A 19,150-nucleotide genomic window follows, 5' to 3' on the forward strand; every position below is an offset into this window, starting at 1 on the left:
AAGCAATTTTCCATTTTACAGCAAAAATATGAGCATGCCTTAAAAGGCTGGCTATAAAGACAGCTCATTAAGTTTGGGAACAAAGCGCTAGAGAACCACTCATGTACCTGGTCATGGATCAGAAAGAGCTCAACGTCTCGGTATGCCGCTCTGTGTTTATGCTTGACCGCAAGTTCACACCAGCGATGTTTCACCTAATAAGAAAGAGACAGATAGAAAGTGATTAAACAAGATGAAAGCAGTCCAACAGCTCTGTAATAACATTGAGCTCACAGGACGTCACCATCTGTAAGAATCACACGCATATGGGGAAATCTGGGAAAGCGCATGACTCTGTGGTTTTGTTATCAGTGTGTTTTATGTTGAAGCAAGCGTGTGTCAGTGGAGGTGTGTGCTCTGTTGACGCTTGATGTTCTCTCTCTCTCTCTCTCTCTTTCGCGTATAAATGGAGGCTGTGTTAGCGCAGCAGAGCGGAGAGATCACAGACTGGCTCTGTCTCTCCCTCGTTCTCATTCCCGTTCTGGTTCTTTGCTGTCATTCAACTCTTTCCTCACAGTGACCTAACAACAGCAGCGCTGAGCACGGCCCAAAGCCTGACCTCATACACGCCAGGGGGATCTCATTACACATTTGTTTCACTGGCACACTCATCAGTTTTTAGGAGTGACCGTATTTAAAGGAATATTCCATTTTCAGTATGACATTGGCATAATGTGCACTCTTAAATATAAAGGGTCCAAAAAGTGTTTTTCACAGTGAAGATTCATTTTTGGTTCCCCAAAGAACCTTTCAGTGATCAGTTCTTAAAAGAACCATGACAGTGTGGTCATGTGTGAAGAATATTTAAATAGTCTGAAGAACCTTTTCCACTATAAAGAACTGTTTGTGTAATGGAAAGGTTCCATGGATGTTAAAGGTTCTTCATGGAAACATCAAATCCAATAAAGAACCTTTATTTTTAAGAGTTTACCGCAAAAATAATAAGTTTCTTGTTTTCAAAAAAAAGGTTCCATTAGCCTGGTTTCCATTACAGATTTGCGCTAAATTTTTGCGATATTTTCTAAATGTCAATAAAAACCATTAACCAATGTTATTAAAACGTATTTTTTTCCTCTCACGATAAGTCATTCCAAACATGGCCAAACAACGGATAAATTGTGGCATTTCTTTTTTGTTTAGAATCCAGTATTCCTGTAATTCTTGAATAAAGTTTAATAAAGAACTGTCTCGTCTTCGTGTCCAAACATACCGCGCCGTCTTTAAAGAATTTTTGACTTTTACGTTATGCCAGGTGACCTGTAAATGCGAAATAACTTTCCATTGCAGTTTTGCGAAGTATTCCTTTTTCGGATTGCCTGAAAAAACACCTCATGTGAGCATAAAAACTTTTCTGCGATATATAGTAGTTATTGCAAAATTGGCGTGTTTCCATTGGCTGTTTTTTCCATTCGCAATTTCAATTTGCGCAATTTGAGCAATTTGAAGTAGAGGTCTGCATTCCCGCGGCTGTCCCGCGGGATCCGCGGGACCCGACCAGATATTTTGCGCCGCGGTATTAAATTTCCGACTAAAAAACGGTAGCGGTCGGTAACTCTGGTGTAATTTGAACGGGAGCGGTCGGTCATTCAATATCACGTTCCCGACGCCGACGTTCTTTCAGAACAGCATATCTTCGCTTTACCTAATCTTAATCTTATCGACCACCCGGTATAGGCTACAGTCTGCCCTGTAGGCTACTCAGGACCGTTATGCACGCGCTGCACGCACGGACCAGTAACGGTTCTTTCTGTCATGCATTGATTGTATTTGCTTAACAGCAAAATGTTACGAATTTTGATAATACGAATAAAAATAATAGCCTACACTTCTTCTTTTTTTTCACTGCGATATTTTTTCCCCTACTGTCTGCAGCAAAATGTTAAATTTTGTATATTGACAAGGCGAATAAAATAATAATAAAAAAATGTTTGTGCAGACTACATTTTTATTTTCTCTGTGAAAATATACATGTGAAATTCTGGGAGATCTATAATAAAGCGGGATGGTCGGGTCGGGTCGGGAAGAAAATTATTCTAAGCAGACAGCGGGTGAACAAATAGTGTATAGCGGGAACGGGTGGGTGCGGGATATAACCCCAGCGGGAGCGGGACTTAAAAAACAGTCCCGCGCAGACCTCTAATTTGAAGGGTAATGGAAACGAAGCAAGTGAGGCACTTACAATGTGAATGATGCAATTTTTTTTACTTTATAAAACAGAAATCTGAACCGTATAATTTTATAAAAGCACTTAAATTAATTCTATTAAAATGCATCAAGTGCATGTTTAAATCATGAATTTTTAGTCGTTTGAGGTTTTTTTTTTACTTTCACACTAACATCATGTTTATGCATTTGGCAGAAGCTTTTACTTAAAGTTAACACGGTTGCGTTGTGTGTCTAAACTATTGAGTACTTCAAGGTTTATGCATTGGCCCCATTCACCTCCATTGTAACTCCTGACTGTAAGCCAGATTTGAGGAGAGACGAGTTGAATTTTTTGTTTGTGGTAACTAACATTATGCCTCAAATGCTTTCAATTTTGCTTAAGTGAATCTGCTGATTCAGAGGATGGACATGATAGTTCTGCATCATAATAAGCATGTTAGTGATCTTAAGCAAAGTCTTTCGCTCCCCCACACGCAGCAGGGGTTTAATTGAAGCTGAATAGCCGGGAGTTTGCGGTGCCTGAAGGTGGCAGGCAGTTTAATGATTAATGAAGTTAGATTGTGTGAGTGTGTGTACAAGTGTGTGAGAATGTTTGCTTTAAAACGAGGTGTGAAGTGACTCAGGAAAACAACAGGAAGCAGCGGCACTGCAAAGAGCCTTCCGGTCACAAATCACCATCTAAGCAACATGTTCAAATGTCACCGTGCAATTACGAGGAATGAGGTTTCCGCAGTCTCCTCTGTCTTCACCTGCCTGCAAACGTTATCATTTCAGCTGATCGCTGTTGCGTTTCTTGTTTTGTTCTTTCTCTTTCATGTGTCAGATGTTGTGTCATGCATTTTTTGAACCAAATGTTGTTCATGAAAAAGTTTGCACAGACATGATTTCAGTATCCACTGTTCAGTCAGTTTCACAAAATTAACACTTTTACAAAATTTACACTCGCCAAGTGCTATATGCACATAACAAAGGTGCTTTAGCGAGAAGATAAAACCTGACATATTACATTATAACAAGCAAATACAATAAAAAATACAGTACATTGCAGGGACCCATATGAAATCTGTGGCAGCACATTTATAGATCAGAAATCTATGTGGCAACTTATTCTCGTTGGTAAGCCAGCAAATTGAATTAATGAGGAACAAAATGTTTGTGACCAATCGACCGGCCTGATTTATGATGATGCGAGTGGCTTGTGCTCTTTGAATCAAATATGGAAAAGCAACCAAGCTTTCACAGGAAGAAAATTAAATAAAAATGAATCTGGAAAGTTATAATCATATCTTTTGCACTGTATGCTGTCTATTTTTTTTAAATTTATAGCTATCATGGACTTTTTAAATATAAAATGTAACTTTCAATGAAATAAACAACATAAAATAGATGTAATGTCTTATGTAAAACATGTTCAGATTTTTGTTTGCTTTTGGTTTTGATGTGAAAGTGTACTGTAGGTCTTGGGGCGCACAACACATTTCAGAAGATAAATGAAATCAATATAAATAATATTTGTTTTCTTTGGCACAAATTCTTTGCTATTTAGCAATTTTTAAGTGAAAATGTTGGCAGGCAAATACACAATTTGAACTGCTGGCTGGGCATTGTTAATTTGTGAAAGACTTGCGAAACACACACTCACACACATACTTGTATATGTGTTTTACGGGGACTCTCCGTAAAGGTTTTTGTACAGAAAACTTTCTGCATGTTTTGAATTTCGAAACACAGGACACAGGAAGTCTCTCATAAACCATGTTTATGTTGTAATACCCATGTCATTATAGACATTTGTGTCCTCATAATAAACCATATATACGAGAACACGTACTAGAGAAAACACACATCAGTAATTAGCAGTAAGGCAAATACCTCAGATACACACACAGAATAACACATCTGTCTAGACACAAACAGCAAGCAAACCTGTGTGTATGGGATAAAGGTTGCTCTCGCCTGGGGTGTGGTAACAGTTAATGATAACAATGACCTAAACTCCCACAACAGGAAGAAATTTTGTTCAGTCAGACAGCCTGACCTACATTAACCTAACCTAAGGACACTTGAAGAATCCAATAAACTTAATACGCACGCAGCATTAGGTATCTCACTCATTAAAAGTGACGGGAAGAGGAAGGGTTTAAGAGGTATTGGTGAATGTGAGAGAAGAATTGCTTAAATGATGATCTGCTGGCTTAAAGGGATAGTTCATCCAATTACTTACATTTCAGTCTATTTCTTGCATGAAGCTTTAGCCTAAGTCTAGCTTATGAACAGTATGGACTACTGGGTGGATGTTTTTAGGTAATACATTTAAATGTAATTAACTTACATACAAATTTAATTTAACTTAAATAATACACATTTCATTTATATTAAATAATTTAATTTAATTATATAGATTTATACACTAAATTGAACTTAAAAATACAAATTTAATTTATATTAAATAATATACATTTCATTTAATTTGATAAATTTATACATTAACGTTCAAATGTTTGGGGTCGGTAAGATTTTTTTAAAAATGATTCGTTCATTAATACTTTTAAAATTGTATTAAATTGTTCAAAAGTGACAGTAAAGACACATTACAAATGATTTCTATTTCAAATAAATACTGTTCTACTGAACTTTCTATTAATCAAAGAATCCTGGAAAAAAAAAATCATCCTGTTTCCATAAAAACATTAAGCAGCACAACTGTTTTCAACATTGGTAATAAATCAATTATCAAATCAGCATGTTAGAATAATTTCTGAAGGATCATGTGACACTGAAAACTGGAGTAATGATGCTGAAAATTCAGCTTTGCCATCACAGGAATGAGTCACATATTTTTAAATAGAAATCATTTTAAATTCTAATAATATTTCACAATAGTACTGTTTTTACTGTATTTTTTATCAAATAAATGCAGCCTTGGTGAGAAAAACAAAAAACATTGAAAGATCTTACCAACCCCAAACATTTGAACAGTTGTGTACAGTATATATTTAATTATAGATATCTGTCATCTTAGAGCCAGTGGCCTTGTGGGATAGCAGAGTGTTGACTAGCTGCGCACTTCAGAGCTTCAACAGATGCGGTACATCATCCAGGTATTGTTCAATTGTTCTGCTGCTTTTTGCATTCTGTGTAGCAGGGAAGTATGTATAAATTACTGCAGAAATTATACGTAAAAGAGCGACCCGGACATTCTGTAAGATATCACTTTTTGTGTAGAACATAATCGTAGGAATTTCAGGGTGAGTAGATGATAACATTCATCCATTTGTGGGTGCACTGTTCCTTTAAAGTGAGGTCAGTATGTCTGATCACTATTGGCTGACCTCTGTGTGCCCACAGCGGACTAAAGTAACATGCCATGAGCATCAGTGGGAGCGTTTCTGTGTGCATGTACACGTTTGCTTGCAGTAATAAATTGTGGAATGTCCCGTGTAATTACTGCGTCTCTCGAGAGGGAGAGGGAGAGGGAGAAGGGGAGAGAGAGAGAGAGAGAGAGAGAGAGAGAGAGAGAGAGAGAGAGAGAGAGAGAGAGAGAGAGAGAGAGAGAGAGAGACACTGCAGCTGTCCTGCCTCAGGGGTCTCCCCAGGAATGCAGCTCAACTCTGATCCCCTCTGCAGCTGCCGGACCGGGTCTAAACGGGGCACAGAGGAGGGCACAGCGACACATGCACGTAAACCCGTAACCATGCATACTCAAGCTTATTTCCAAACGGTCACATGCACTTGCTAATATAACCAATACGTGCCTTTTAAAATGCGTAGGTTAAGCCATGTTGGACACATGGTGACATTATGCACACACTGAGATTGATATAAAGATATGCCAGCCTTACAAGAACTTCCTGATACAGCAGATGGCGGGACTACAGAGGCTCCATCATAACCAGACAAAAGCCTCCGGTCATTTATCACCAGTGATGCAATATTTCATAATACGTCAAGAGCGCAACCTTTAAATGACATGGGTCACTTCACCCTGGGAAGAGATCATCCCAGAAGTCCCTGTTTGATCTGTGAGTTTAATTACTGTGCGTTTCAAGTTATTTGGTTAATGATGATTGTGCTTTCTTGTAGTTTTAATGTAGTGAAACGTGTTACAGTCATTGGGTCTCAGTCATTAATTATTGAGTACGGAAAAAGTTCCCACGCAAAATTTCCCAGGTGCATACACACATTATTCTCATTCTGATGTTGAGGAAAAAGGATTATTCTAAAAAGAAAGCACGCCCCCACAGTGAACATAATACATGCTCAAATCACCATTTAACAGCCTTTCTGCGCCTGTACAGGTGCAAACGCATCCTTGCGCTCTCTAAAGAGGAGCTCTCATACACGAAAAGCAAGATATATGAGGAAAACCAAGTGTGCCGAATCACTTTTAAGTACTTGTTCACAAACACGGTTTCCAAAAAATTGAACGCAGGCTCATTGGAAAAACGTACCTCTACCTACAGTACATTTTTGCAAAACGCAATGTAAGTAGACGATAATAATACGTTTCTTGAGCACCAAATCAGCATATTAGAATGATTTCTGAATAATCATGTGACACTGAAGACTGGAGTAATGATGCTGAAAATTCAACTTTGCATCACAGAAAACAGTTATTTTAAATTGTAATACTATTTCACAATATTACTGGTTGTACTGATCAAATAAATGCAGTCTTGAGCATGCGAGACTTGTTTCAAAAATATTTTAAAAATCTTACCGACCCCAAACTTTTCAATAGTTTGAATGGTATATATTTAATTGAAGATATTTTTCCTCAACTTTTATCCACAACCAGATTAAGCTATAATACACATACCATACAATATCAGATTTTTCGATCACACTTTAATTTAGGGTCCAATTCACTAGTTAACTAACTATTAACTACAACTTTTGCCTCAATAAACTCCTAATTTACTGCTTATTAATAGTTATTAAGGTAGTTGTTAAGTTTATTGGGTAGGATTTTAGGTTGGACCCTAAACTAAAGTGTTACCGATTTTTTATAATAAAAATATTAATCAAAATATATATTTTTTGGGGCTTAACAACATTCCAGGTTTCTAAAGCCAACCATTTTATCCTTAATTTAAGTGCAAACCTACTGATGAATCATGATTTCTATGTAAAAATGTTCACACAGAGGTTTTAAATACTTGAGTATGTGTGGTAAATGAAAAAGATTCTTGTTTTATGCCGTCACTGTTTCATGCTTTTTGGATTCCAATAAAATGCTTTTCAAATGGAACGGGTGTCATCTAACCTCTCATCAAGCAGCCCATGTTGCGATTCATCGTGATTTTTTTTTTTCTAGGGACACGCATACTATTACAGAGCACATCTAGAAAACTTCTGATATGCCTTTTATCAATCGCTCTCTTCCTGGCCGGTTGTCCGTGTGAACTTTGTGACCGGGTTTTGAGAGTAGCTGTGATACAATGCGTTCTGTGTGCCTGACCAACAGATGGTATTCGCACTCGCGCGCAATATACACACGCACACGAGTCCTCACATGAAACGGCATACCACAACGCTTAGTCCTCTTGCTTTTGCCTGTGCTCGCACGAAATACACGGCACACATCACACACCGAGGACTGAGAGGTGCTATTCTCTCCTGATTGGCATACCTAATCTAAGCGGAATCCATCCCAAATACTGTTCAAACACCTCAGAAACTCCTACGCAGGGTTCTGAAGTACGATATTGTGTAATGGAATGGAGGCTGTACTGAAGGCGGATTAACTTAAACCGCGTCCTAAAGTTGACCCTCGAGTATTCTTCTAAATGAATCATAGTTTCCTTATTCCTTTATAATTCAAGTATAAACAAAATATCTTCCAACACACACACACACATGCGCATGTTGGGTTTTCATATTTTAAGGGGACTTTCCGTAGACATAATGACTTGGTAACACTTTAGTTTAGGGTCCAATTCTCACTATGATCTAGTTGCTTATTAGCATGCCTATTACTAGGATATTGGCTGTTTATTAGTACTTATAAAGCACATATTAATGCATTATTCTGCATGACCATATTCTACATCTCTTAATCCTACTCAATATCTAAACTTAACAATTCCCTTATAAACCATTAATAAGCAGTAATAAGAAAAATACTTAAAAAAAAAGTCCCCACAAGGTCAACAATCACTGATATAACTATCTTTGTGGGGACATCTGGTCCCCATAACATAAGGAATACCAGGTTAGTTTCAGATGGATTATATACTATTTTAAACTAAACTTTTAAAGTCAAGTCAAATTCCAAAAACTGAATTGTTAAATTTTTTCAAGAAGATCCGAAGCAAACAAAATAACAAGTGGTACTTGTCTGTGCAAAATGACCACATAAGATGCTGTAGTGCTTGCCAGGGCATCACTACGCAGTTGGTAAGCTGTTCTGAGTTGTTTTAGAGCGTTACTATGTGGTTGTTAGGTAATGACTGATTGCGAGGGCATTGCTAGGTGGTTCCTTACTAAATGTGTGTAAAACTGCCAGAGTGATATAGGGCCCTATTTTAACGATCTAAGCGCATGGTCTAAAGCGCAGGGTGCAAGGTCACTTAGGTCGTGTCCGAATCCACTTTTGCTAATTTTAATGACGGGAAAAATGGTCGGCGCGCCAGGCGCATGGTCTAAAAGGGTTGTCCCTATTCTCTTAATGAGGAATGGGTGTGTTTTGAGATTTACGTGCGTTAAACCAATCAGAGTCTCCCATTCCCTTTAAATGCCAGTTGCGCTCACGCCATGGCAGATTCGCTATTTACATAAGCAGATCATCTACGGGACAAGCCGGATTCCACCTTATCTTTATGTACACAATAATAATCTTTTACATTGTAATCCTTTTATTTTTTATATTTGGCATGTTTGTGTGCTGCTGCCCGTGCGTCCCTGTGTGCTTAATAAGCAGAGTGCACATTACTAACATGCTCTATAAATAACAAAAAAATGAATATTGCGTCATTGACTTTAGACCAGTTTTCAGTTGGTCAATGGTGCAGTCTATTTCTGTTGCCTCAAAATAGCAACGTGCCAACAATGCGGCAGAACACACCTTGTTTTCAGACCAGCACGCCCATGGGCGCAAAATGGGCGCAAATGCATTTGCTATTTAGACAACGTGGCGCAGGACGTGAAAATGATAACTGCGTCGGACTGAAACTAGCAAAAAACACTTGCATCGCGCTTGGCGCTGCATTGCGCCGGGTGTAAGATAAGGCCCATAATGTTGAACGTAGTTGCCAGGCTACACTGGCTGTTTGTTAGATGGTTGCTTACAGGTCCAGTCAAAAGATCCCAAGCCCCAGTTCTTAATGATATTCTGGTCTTTAGGTATGGCTCAGAACCCTCCATCATACATCATAAGTCTACAGGATGTTTCCACCCATTTTACTGTGCACCAGGTAAAAATTAAAAGTTTGATCGCTTTACAAAAGCAAATAGCACACCTCTCTTCAACAAGCCACACAATCTGAGGCATAATTCACGTCTGTAAACGAGTCGTGACGAGTTTAATACTCAGGGTTAGGGGTTTGTTTAAATCCCTAACCCTTAGTTTGAGCAATATTAATGGCCATGCTTGCCTTTGCAAGTACCACTAATTATGATACATCCAGTGATTCATTTCTTATGTGAGAACAACGCCCAGTCGTGACCCACATAGACTGAGTGGCGCCGACCACACCTCTCATTTTTATTGTGACCTTAAAGCGATCTACAGGCAGAGCTAATAATTATGCACAGCTAATAAGGATTCACGTCTATTTTAAAACATGAAAATTACGTGTCAGCAGCAATTCATGAAAGGAAAAAAGGAGGCTAAATGGTGACGGTGTTTCAGAGTGGTCAAAAAATGTCTATAGCGGGCAGGAGAATTAAATCTGTCTGAAAGAAAAGATGACCGTCGGAGCCTGGGAGAAGCAGGAGAGAAAAGAAGCCAGAGAGCGGGTGGGACGGAGGGAGGGGCACGTGGTAGTAATAACCTGATTTATTTTTAGAGGGCCTTTTGTTTTTCCTGGAAGGTCTTGATGAAAACCTCCCATTGGGCCTCGGTTTGAAACTAACTGTGGTAGTCTGGGACTTACTGTGGTCACATTTCGTATTATCTTACATCATTCGTGCTGCCAAATAGTGCTTCGTTTCAAAAGAACGTTGTGGTAGGTCACTGCCGGCCTGCCAAATTTTGCTCCCAAACAGAAGCTAGCCTCCTCTGAATTGACTAAGTATCACAACGTGGCCTAATTGGCTGCCGGGACAGTAATTGAATCAGGAGGCAAATACCACAGAGGTTAGCGTTTGGCTAGCGTGCGCTTCTCAAAGAGAGCAGAGCACGGCCCGAAACCCCTGTAAGTCTTAAGAAGAAAACTCCCCATAATCTGGGAGAAATCAGATAGCTTCACTTGCGTTTGCCTGATACGGCCAAGCGAGAGGACGTTTCAGGGAATTCAAGTAGACATGATATTTTCGAAACCTCTCTATCTTAAACAGAATGATGAGATTACTTACAAATAAATGCAAGCAACTTATTCACTGTGGTAGAAGAGTAAATGTCAGCAGTATTAGTGTTACGGTATACAAACTCAAGAAGGAGAACAACAGAAAATGATAAGACTGATGGATCGGTGTGGTTTTTCAGCTGTGAACATAAGAGGTGTTGGTGGAGACGTGACAAATGAGTTCAGCCTGCCTCTAGTCAATATTTGAAAAGGTGTGGAGAGGAAACGGCAAAAGAAAGAAGGTATTAAAAACACTTTTACCGTTCAATAAAATGAAAACTAATGATTGTTTGTTTCAAATAGTTCTCCTGAACCTTCAGACTACTTACAGTAATCTCTGCATATTAAACTGGCAGAGAAGAGACTATTTTAACATTGAAAAGAAAACTATGAACTACTAAGACACTAATATGATACATTATGAATGCACTGAAGCCATAAAACAGATGTTTTTAATCTTTTTAGTTTCCTGATTGTCTAAACCTAGAATTCAATGTAATTATTGAGACTGTTGACTGTTTTGTGGTATCATCAAGATAAATATACTGATGGATAAGCAGTACTGATGCTGGGAGCAGGTCTGGAGGCAAAGTAACCAGTCAAATGCAAGAGTGTATGGTGTAAATATATATAGGAGTGTTGATTACCTCAGCATCCTGAGCCTGTAGGTTATAAGTAGTCTGAAGGAGTCTTAGCGTTGACAGACTCAGCTTTGGTTCCTCTAGAAGAAACTCCAAAAGAAGCACAAGCTGCTCTGGACTCAACTGAAACAGAAAAACAAAAGGGTTGTGAATAATTTCATATAGCTAACATACAGGGGCATCATGCACCTAGTATTTTTGAGGGGGCACCACTTTGGGAGAAGGGGGGCGGGCATAATATAATAAAACTTTACTTTAGCTTTCAATGTAGTAATTACTGCATGTCATCATATCCGATTATTCTTTTGAATTATCGGAGCGAGAACATACATTATTAACGCATTTACTGTCTCTATTCCAGAATATTAGGCCTGCAACTGCATATATAAATCCTGCATCAATTTAGTCTTCCACGTATTTTGTTGCTTATAGAAAAAAACAAATTTAAAGCATATAAGAACTGACACCGCAAGGCGAACTGCAGCTTATCTCAGCATTGTGCACTGCTTTTTGTGAATCAGAGCCAAGTCCTGCAAACCTAACGTCCTCAATTGCCTTTAACGTACAGTAGAGTTCAGTCGATTAGTAAAATAATTTTAACAGAAGGATAAAAAATTTTTTTTGTAATATTTTGGACGGATTCCCCCAACGAAAAAACGATGGTTCTGCACGAATCGCCAAGGCTGTGTGATTTTAGCTTCAAAACTAAGAAATTCACCAAAGGATGACAACTTTGGGGCACTATTCCTTTTGTACCAACAATACTCTAAGATTAGAGTAACTTTAAAGTTAACTACGCAATGTGTAGAATATCGGATATCAATAAAACACGTCAAATTATATTTGAATGGATTATTGCTGCTTCCATAGACATCAGTGCATATTTTACAAACTATAAATGTTTTTGCTAGTATTTATCTGTATTTAAATGTCATAAACAAAATAAACATATGGTTGAAAACACTGAACAGTTGTGATATACGTCTCTTGGTTTGAATGGGCATGACATCTCAGCTAACATATACAGTGGGGTCCATATATGTATATAGTTCAAAAGTTTGAGGTCTGTAGTTGTTTTTTAAGAAATTACAACTTTTATAGAGCAAAGATGAATGAGAGTACAGACATTTATAATGTGCTGTTCTTTAGTATTCTTTTTTTAGTAAAAAAATATGTATCGTGGTCTGCACAAAAATTTGAAGCAGCACAACTTATTTCAACACTGATAATAATAAATGTTTCTTGAGCACCAAATCACCATATTAGAATGATTTCTGCAGGGTCATGTGACAATGACATTATTTTATATTTGTCATTTATTTCAATATTTTAATATTGCTAAATATAGTAAAATAAGAAATTAAATGTAAACATTTATTTGATTGGTTATTAGTGAAATAGTGAAGAATCATACAGTAACTTTTTTTTCTTCATTCTCTTTAAATCATAATACTTTCTGTTTATATAGTTTAGGATTCAATTTTATTTAGACCCCTCGATTTTCAATGTGATTTTTTTTTCATTCATAATTTAAATAAGACTTGATCGGGCACAATGTGAAACGTAGATAAAGACTCAGACGAAACACACCACAAAATGATTTAAAGGTTTCAAATTACATCCACGAACCATGACGGCATTTTCAGAAGGTTGAATAAGACATCAATGCTGTCTTTGAAGCGCATCAGAGAGCCGAGCAGGAAAAGAGAAGCACGTTTCGAGCACGAGCTCGCAGTGGGGAGAGCATTCCGGCGAGGTAGAACTAGAGGAAATAATTAAACCTTCCTCCTTTAAAAGAGCTCCTCTCATAATCTTCAGAATAAGAAGAAAATCACATTTCTCTCACTTCTCAAAAAAGCAAAGTCTGCATTATGGCTTCTAGAGTATAGACAGCTAATGGAAGGAAGGAATGCTTTGGGATTTGAGTGCTGGAAAGATGCTTTAAAGTCTCATCTTGCAGTATGGAAATCAGGCCTAAACCAATTATCGCATGAAATAAGCTATATTTACATGGGATTATGTTTCTTTTTTAATTCTTAGCCTGCTTACTCTTGTTTTAACCCATCTTTCAGTTGCTAAAACTTAATATTCCAGACGTAAGAAATCGTACAAAGAAGCAAGTCACAACAGTCTCAGACAGGTAAAAATGAAAAGCTGTACATTGCCATGATATTATCAAAAAATTCTGCTGCCCTTTGAAAGACATGACAGAAATTATGATTTATCCTCATAACGCATGCCGACAAGCATTTATAAAGGCACAACATGAGTCAGAGCCAAATAATCAAGAATATCGCTGACCTGACAGCATGCTTATTTTATTTGGCGTGTGTGTGTGTGTAAGAAGTAAGACCGAGCAAAGGAAGGAAATTCTCTCCTGCTGCTTTTATCTCAGGTTAAAAATCCTGTCAAAATTTATGCTAAAAATGCAGCTGTGGTTAACAGAAATTCTCTGTAAATATCCAGTGATAATGTTTCAGCTGTTACAGGCTGCCACTTTTGTGCCTGTATATTTTACAGTTTATAATGAAACACAACTTTTGATTTCAATCATGTATTAGTACAGTAAATGTTGAAATTATCATTCATTTTGATTAATAAATGCTGTAGAAGTCTTGTTAATTCTTAATTCATGTTAACTAGGTAACTAACGTTAACTACTGAAACCTTATTGTAAAATGTTTCCAAAATTTGTCTTACCATAAACATGACACACAAAAATAATGCAGTAAACATGAACTAAACAATGTGTTAAATAAAACATCTAAATGTACATAAATGATAAGTAAGAAGAAACCTGAATATTTAAATAAAATGCAACTTTTGGGAACATAAACAAGGTTTATATAATGTTAAATATAACATAAAATGCAGTCTCTAAAAATAAATTTGCTGAAAAATAAAGTCGACTGTCCCATTAGATCTAATATAATTTACTAGATGGTAAAGTAACTTAGTTGACCAATTAACAGGTTTTTACTGTAGCATTTCTGCGGAGAGAGGGAGAGAGAGAGCAGACTGAGGCTGGAGATGGAGAGAGAAACAGGAAAAGGGAAATGGTGGAGAGAGCGAGGGACACGTAGACAGAGCTGGCAGAAAGACTGATGTGGTGGGAGATGGGTGGTGGCAGGCCTGCTATTATTACTCCATTATCACATCAGGATCTATAGAGCAGTGATGCACAGTCTCCTCCCTCCTGTGCCACTTCCCTTTCTCTGTCCGGCCAAACCCACACGCACACACACCACACACACACACACACACACACACCGCTGCTCAGCCTGGGACATCTCTCATCCGCAGCTCCTGCTGTATTAAACTAGTTACACCTTAATATGGTGAATGAAGTAAGCAACAATCATTAGCATTAGCAATTTCAAATCACTTCTCACAGACGCAACTTTATCAACGTCTCCATCAGTCGAAATATCCTTCCCTAAAATGGTTAGGAAATGTAATGCTGCAACCGCCTAACCAAAATAAGAACTATATTTGTCTACATTACTGAAAGAGGGAACTATTTCACTCTTGACTGCTCTGCGACCATTCAAGACCTTAAAAGAACCATAACCCAAGACAAAATAACTGCATCAAAAGCAAAATTATAGTAATTTGACCGTGAGAAACCCAATAAAGTCATCGCGCTTTGAAGAAAAAGTGGCAAGGGTCAACTGTTTTTCTCACTCAAATCTGCTGTGAAGAATTAATGTGGTGGAAAGCAAAGACTTCTCACTTTGGGGTGATAAGCGGGTGCATCGCCGCTCTGTCATTAAGAGGCATTCACAGGCCCACCCAAGATCATCGGATCCGCCGCCTTTGAAAGACGAGAGGAATTTAAAGTCATAAAAGATAGAGGGGAGACGAAAGTCCTCCTCCACACTCAATTTGCCTCAGGGAATGGCAATTGTTTCGAGATGGCAGTAAAAACTTTTCCACACAGGGGAACAAACAGCCCTGCTGTGCCCAAGTCCACTCATCTTGTCAAAAACAGGGCAGAAAAGAAAACAAGGTGATCAGCTATCCGGGGGAAACACCCTCCTACAATACATCACTCTGCAAAAAGCAAAACGGGGTTTTCCGTCACTTGCTTTGACCCAAGGAGAAAGTTGAGGACTGGATTTTGGTGTCAAGAAGGTTTTTTGATACAAATATACAAAAGATTTAAAAAAAAATTGTCCTATTGATTAATTAATTAAAAAACTACAACATGACTTAAATACAGCTTTTTTATTATGCATGTTTTTATTTTATTGTTTTTATGCACATTTTGAAGGGAATAAAGACATAAATATTGATAAAATAATGAAAAAAAGATTATTTCTTAGAAATAATATTTTAACAAATCTGCTTCACGGCTTAATGATATTTTTGTCCACCAAATTCATGTGGTGTGACTACAATGCTGGAAAAAGAAACATAAAACAGGAAGTGATACCATTGATACCATGATATAATTTCCCCTCATGACTATGTGTCCAGGTCAATGAGAATCTTAAAATATCATATATATTTCATACATCAAATATATTCATATAGGTTAGATCAGGCTGTAAAATGCCACTTATGCCACTGAGATTTATGAATTAATGAAAATCATACTGTTTTTTAATAATAATTTAGATGTAAACCTATTTGAAACCATTTTTGTTTTTTTGTTTACCTAGGTGTTAACAATAAGATTTTGTGGTTTGTACAATCAATTAACACTGTTTTTTGTCATTTTTTACAAGATGGAAAAAAGTCACCAAAAAAGTTCGGTTTAACCACTGATTTGAAAGTTAAAAACTGATTTGACATTGATGTTGAGATAGTATATAGTGTGTACCACAGACGAAATATTAAAAACAATTATCACTGATCTCATAAATGTAATAATTTATTGGACTACTCTAAACACTCCAACATATTCAAGTAAAACATTGCACAGGGAAAGGAGAAAAGGGGAAATGTAAAAAAAAAAGAGCCTTATCTGCTTTGTATTATTGTAGTTCCTTTAGTTATTAAAAACAATATTATTCCATTTAAATATTTACTATATCGGTTTTACCGAATGACCTTTTGACACTTCAAAATCTTTAAAATACCTTTATATGTAGTAAAATATAATTAAAACCTTTTGGATTCAGTAAAAGAGATCAAGTTGTACAACCTTACATACTTTGGATGTTATATATTTGTTTTTTTATTATTATTAAGGCCTTTGGACAAAAAAAATGACCCGTCACGTCATTGACCCATGTACAGTAATCGAGGTGTAAGAACAATTTGCACCACATGATATTTAAAGTCATTAAATTAAAACTTTATGATGTTTAAAACAGTATAAAAGTTTGCAAAACCATTGATGTGTGTTAACCTAAATTTAAAATAAAAACATTCGTATTCATCCTTAACCCTTGTAATACTGAACATAAGAGTGCCTGAGCTCCAGCCAGCAGGAAGCAAAGGTGAACATCTCCACTCCGAGAACAAACACACACCGATGAAACAGGACAAAGTGATTATTCAGTGAGATCACAGGCTAGAAACACTTGTGTGACAATGTCGGCAAGGCTTTCAGCACTTGCTCAAGGCCTAATTGTTTTACAACCCTGAATTCAGCATTTTGTCATTTGGGCCAAATCAAACAGAAAACCCTGAAATTCATCGTTCGCCATTAACACACTTGCCTCTGTGAGTCGTACGGACGTCCCGTCCACCATAAGACTCCCTCCACGAGCACAGCTCCACACATGCAGTCACTCTGGCCCGAGTGTGTGTTTGGTTTTCCGCTGCCTTTTTCATTTCTCTCCACATGAAAGACTCTTTTCATGCAGTGTCCATTAAAGCCATGGAAAAGTTAGCAGCGCGCAAATAAACAGAGCGAGGAGCTTAATGAAAAATGATGTACTTTCAAATCAGGAGAGCTTTCCTTTGCCTTATTATCTCAATCGCCTCTGTTTTAGTCATCGGTACAGTATCCCACCACTTCTAACAGAGTAATCTTAATAAAATGCTTGATTGTCTCCAAAAACCCTTTCAATGGAAGTCAAAAAGACGCAATTAGAGTTTGTAGAGAGGACAGACAGAATTTATCACTTCCCCGACGTCTCCTATAAGGGAGGGGGGAACTGTGAGCGAGAAGCAAGAGGACGATGTGGTGGGTAAAGAAGAACAGTGACTCATTGGTGCTGAGATTATGTTTCTGTTTGTGGAAAGTGAAAGAACACACACACACACACACACACAGACACACCCTGCCACCGTTATTTCTACACAATCCACAGGAAAAACAATGCTATGGGATAGTTTTAAGAGAAAGTTCAGCCAAAAAATGAACGTTCTGTCATTATTTACTCACCCCCATGTTGCTCTAAACCTGTATGGCTTTCTTTTGTGGAACACAAAAGGTGGATTTTTGCAGATTAACTGAAAGTGAATGGAAACTGGGGCTGTCAAGCTCTAAAATGACAAAAAGCACCATAAAGTATCATGAAAGAAGTTCATACAACTCATGCACCATATTTCAAGTCTTCTGAAACCATACGAATACTTCTATTGTGTCTATTGTCTGTGCCTTTGGGTCCTTTTTGAGGCTTGAAAGCTTCAGTCCCATTCATTGTAATTGTATGGAAAAGTGCAAGCAGCAAAATTCAAAATTTTTCCTTTTTTTGTTTCACAGATTCGCAAAAGTGAGGGTGAGTAATTAATGACAGAATTTTCATTTATGGGTGAACTATTGCTTTAAGTGCCTTTGCAAACACCATAAAAAAAAGAAACAAAAGGAAAAGTACTTTATATGTATGAAGGTATTCCGTTCAAACAGGGACTGCAATATGGTAGTGTGTGTTATCCTGTGCAGAGGGAAATTCCCTTCAATTACACTAACAATGTTCTTACACAAAGTTTTATGTTCATTCAAACTGAGTGACAGTTTGGAGTAAAATCCCATAGGAAACCAGTGACATGTTCCACAAACACAGGAAAAAGGCCAAATGTTCTTTCACCTTTTGTTCGCTGAATGTGCGTCTGTGTTTCAAACGTGTCTGTAATATGAATCTAAAATGAAATGAATAAAAATAAGTCAGGTGCATTGTTCTCTTAAAAAATTAACCCATTAATTAATCAAACATAAATGGGAGCTGTAAAACAACATGGACATTGACTTTTTTTATCATCAAAGTTTTAGGTAAAACCCTAGGAAAAATGATAATTTCAGATGCTGTAAAGATCACCTTTTTGTTTCAGTTTTAAAACACTTTATTACAGCAGCTCTATACTGTCGGAGCTTGACATTTAGTTTTACTACCCAAAAACATTAGCAATTGGACAAAATGCTAGTGAAATAATTATGTTAATAGAAATTTAGACAATGATTTATTGACTCTCCTGTATTTGACATTTCACTTGTTGCATAGCAACTCCTATAACAGCATAGAATGAGATTATGTACGTACACTAGGGTCCAAATGATTTCCAATGCTACCAAAACACATTTGATGTGTTTAATGTGTTTGATTCAGGATGCTTTGATGAACAGAAAGTTCAAAAGATCAGCATTCATTTAAAATAGAAATCTTCTGTAAGTCTTTACTCTCACTTTTGATCAATTTAACACACCCCTGATCATAAAGATCAAATGCCTTACTAACTATTAATAAGCAGAATTAGGAGTTTATTGAGGCATATTGTAGTTAATAGTTAGTTAGTAGTGAGAATTGGACCCTAATCTATTTTTTTAAGTATTGGTATAAGACTGTTATCTGTGAAAAGTGCTCACTCTTCTCCCCCCTGTATCCTGCCATTGTTAATGCATTT

At 37.2% G+C, this 19,150-nt stretch overlaps 1 protein-coding gene across 2 annotated transcripts in view; it reads right to left on the reverse strand.

Moving 5' to 3' along the window:
* The window catches only part of aopep (aminopeptidase O (putative)), an 89,755-nt gene that overhangs the window by 7,211 nt on the left and 63,394 nt on the right, over window positions 1-19,150 (reverse strand). For both annotated transcript variants that reach the window (XM_079897035.1, XM_079897034.1), the window contains exons 14-15: window positions 11,360-11,476; window positions 108-194 (exon numbers count right to left, since the gene is read on the reverse strand). In XM_079897035.1, coding sequence (XP_079753161.1) covers window positions 108-194; window positions 11,360-11,476 — 204 coding nt within the window. The remainder of the gene's footprint in view (window positions 1-107; window positions 195-11,359; window positions 11,477-19,150) is intronic.

This window comes from Squalius cephalus, assembly GCF_949319135.1.
Source record: "Squalius cephalus genome assembly, chromosome: 16".
Taxonomy (NCBI): domain Eukaryota; kingdom Metazoa; phylum Chordata; class Actinopteri; order Cypriniformes; family Leuciscidae; genus Squalius; species Squalius cephalus.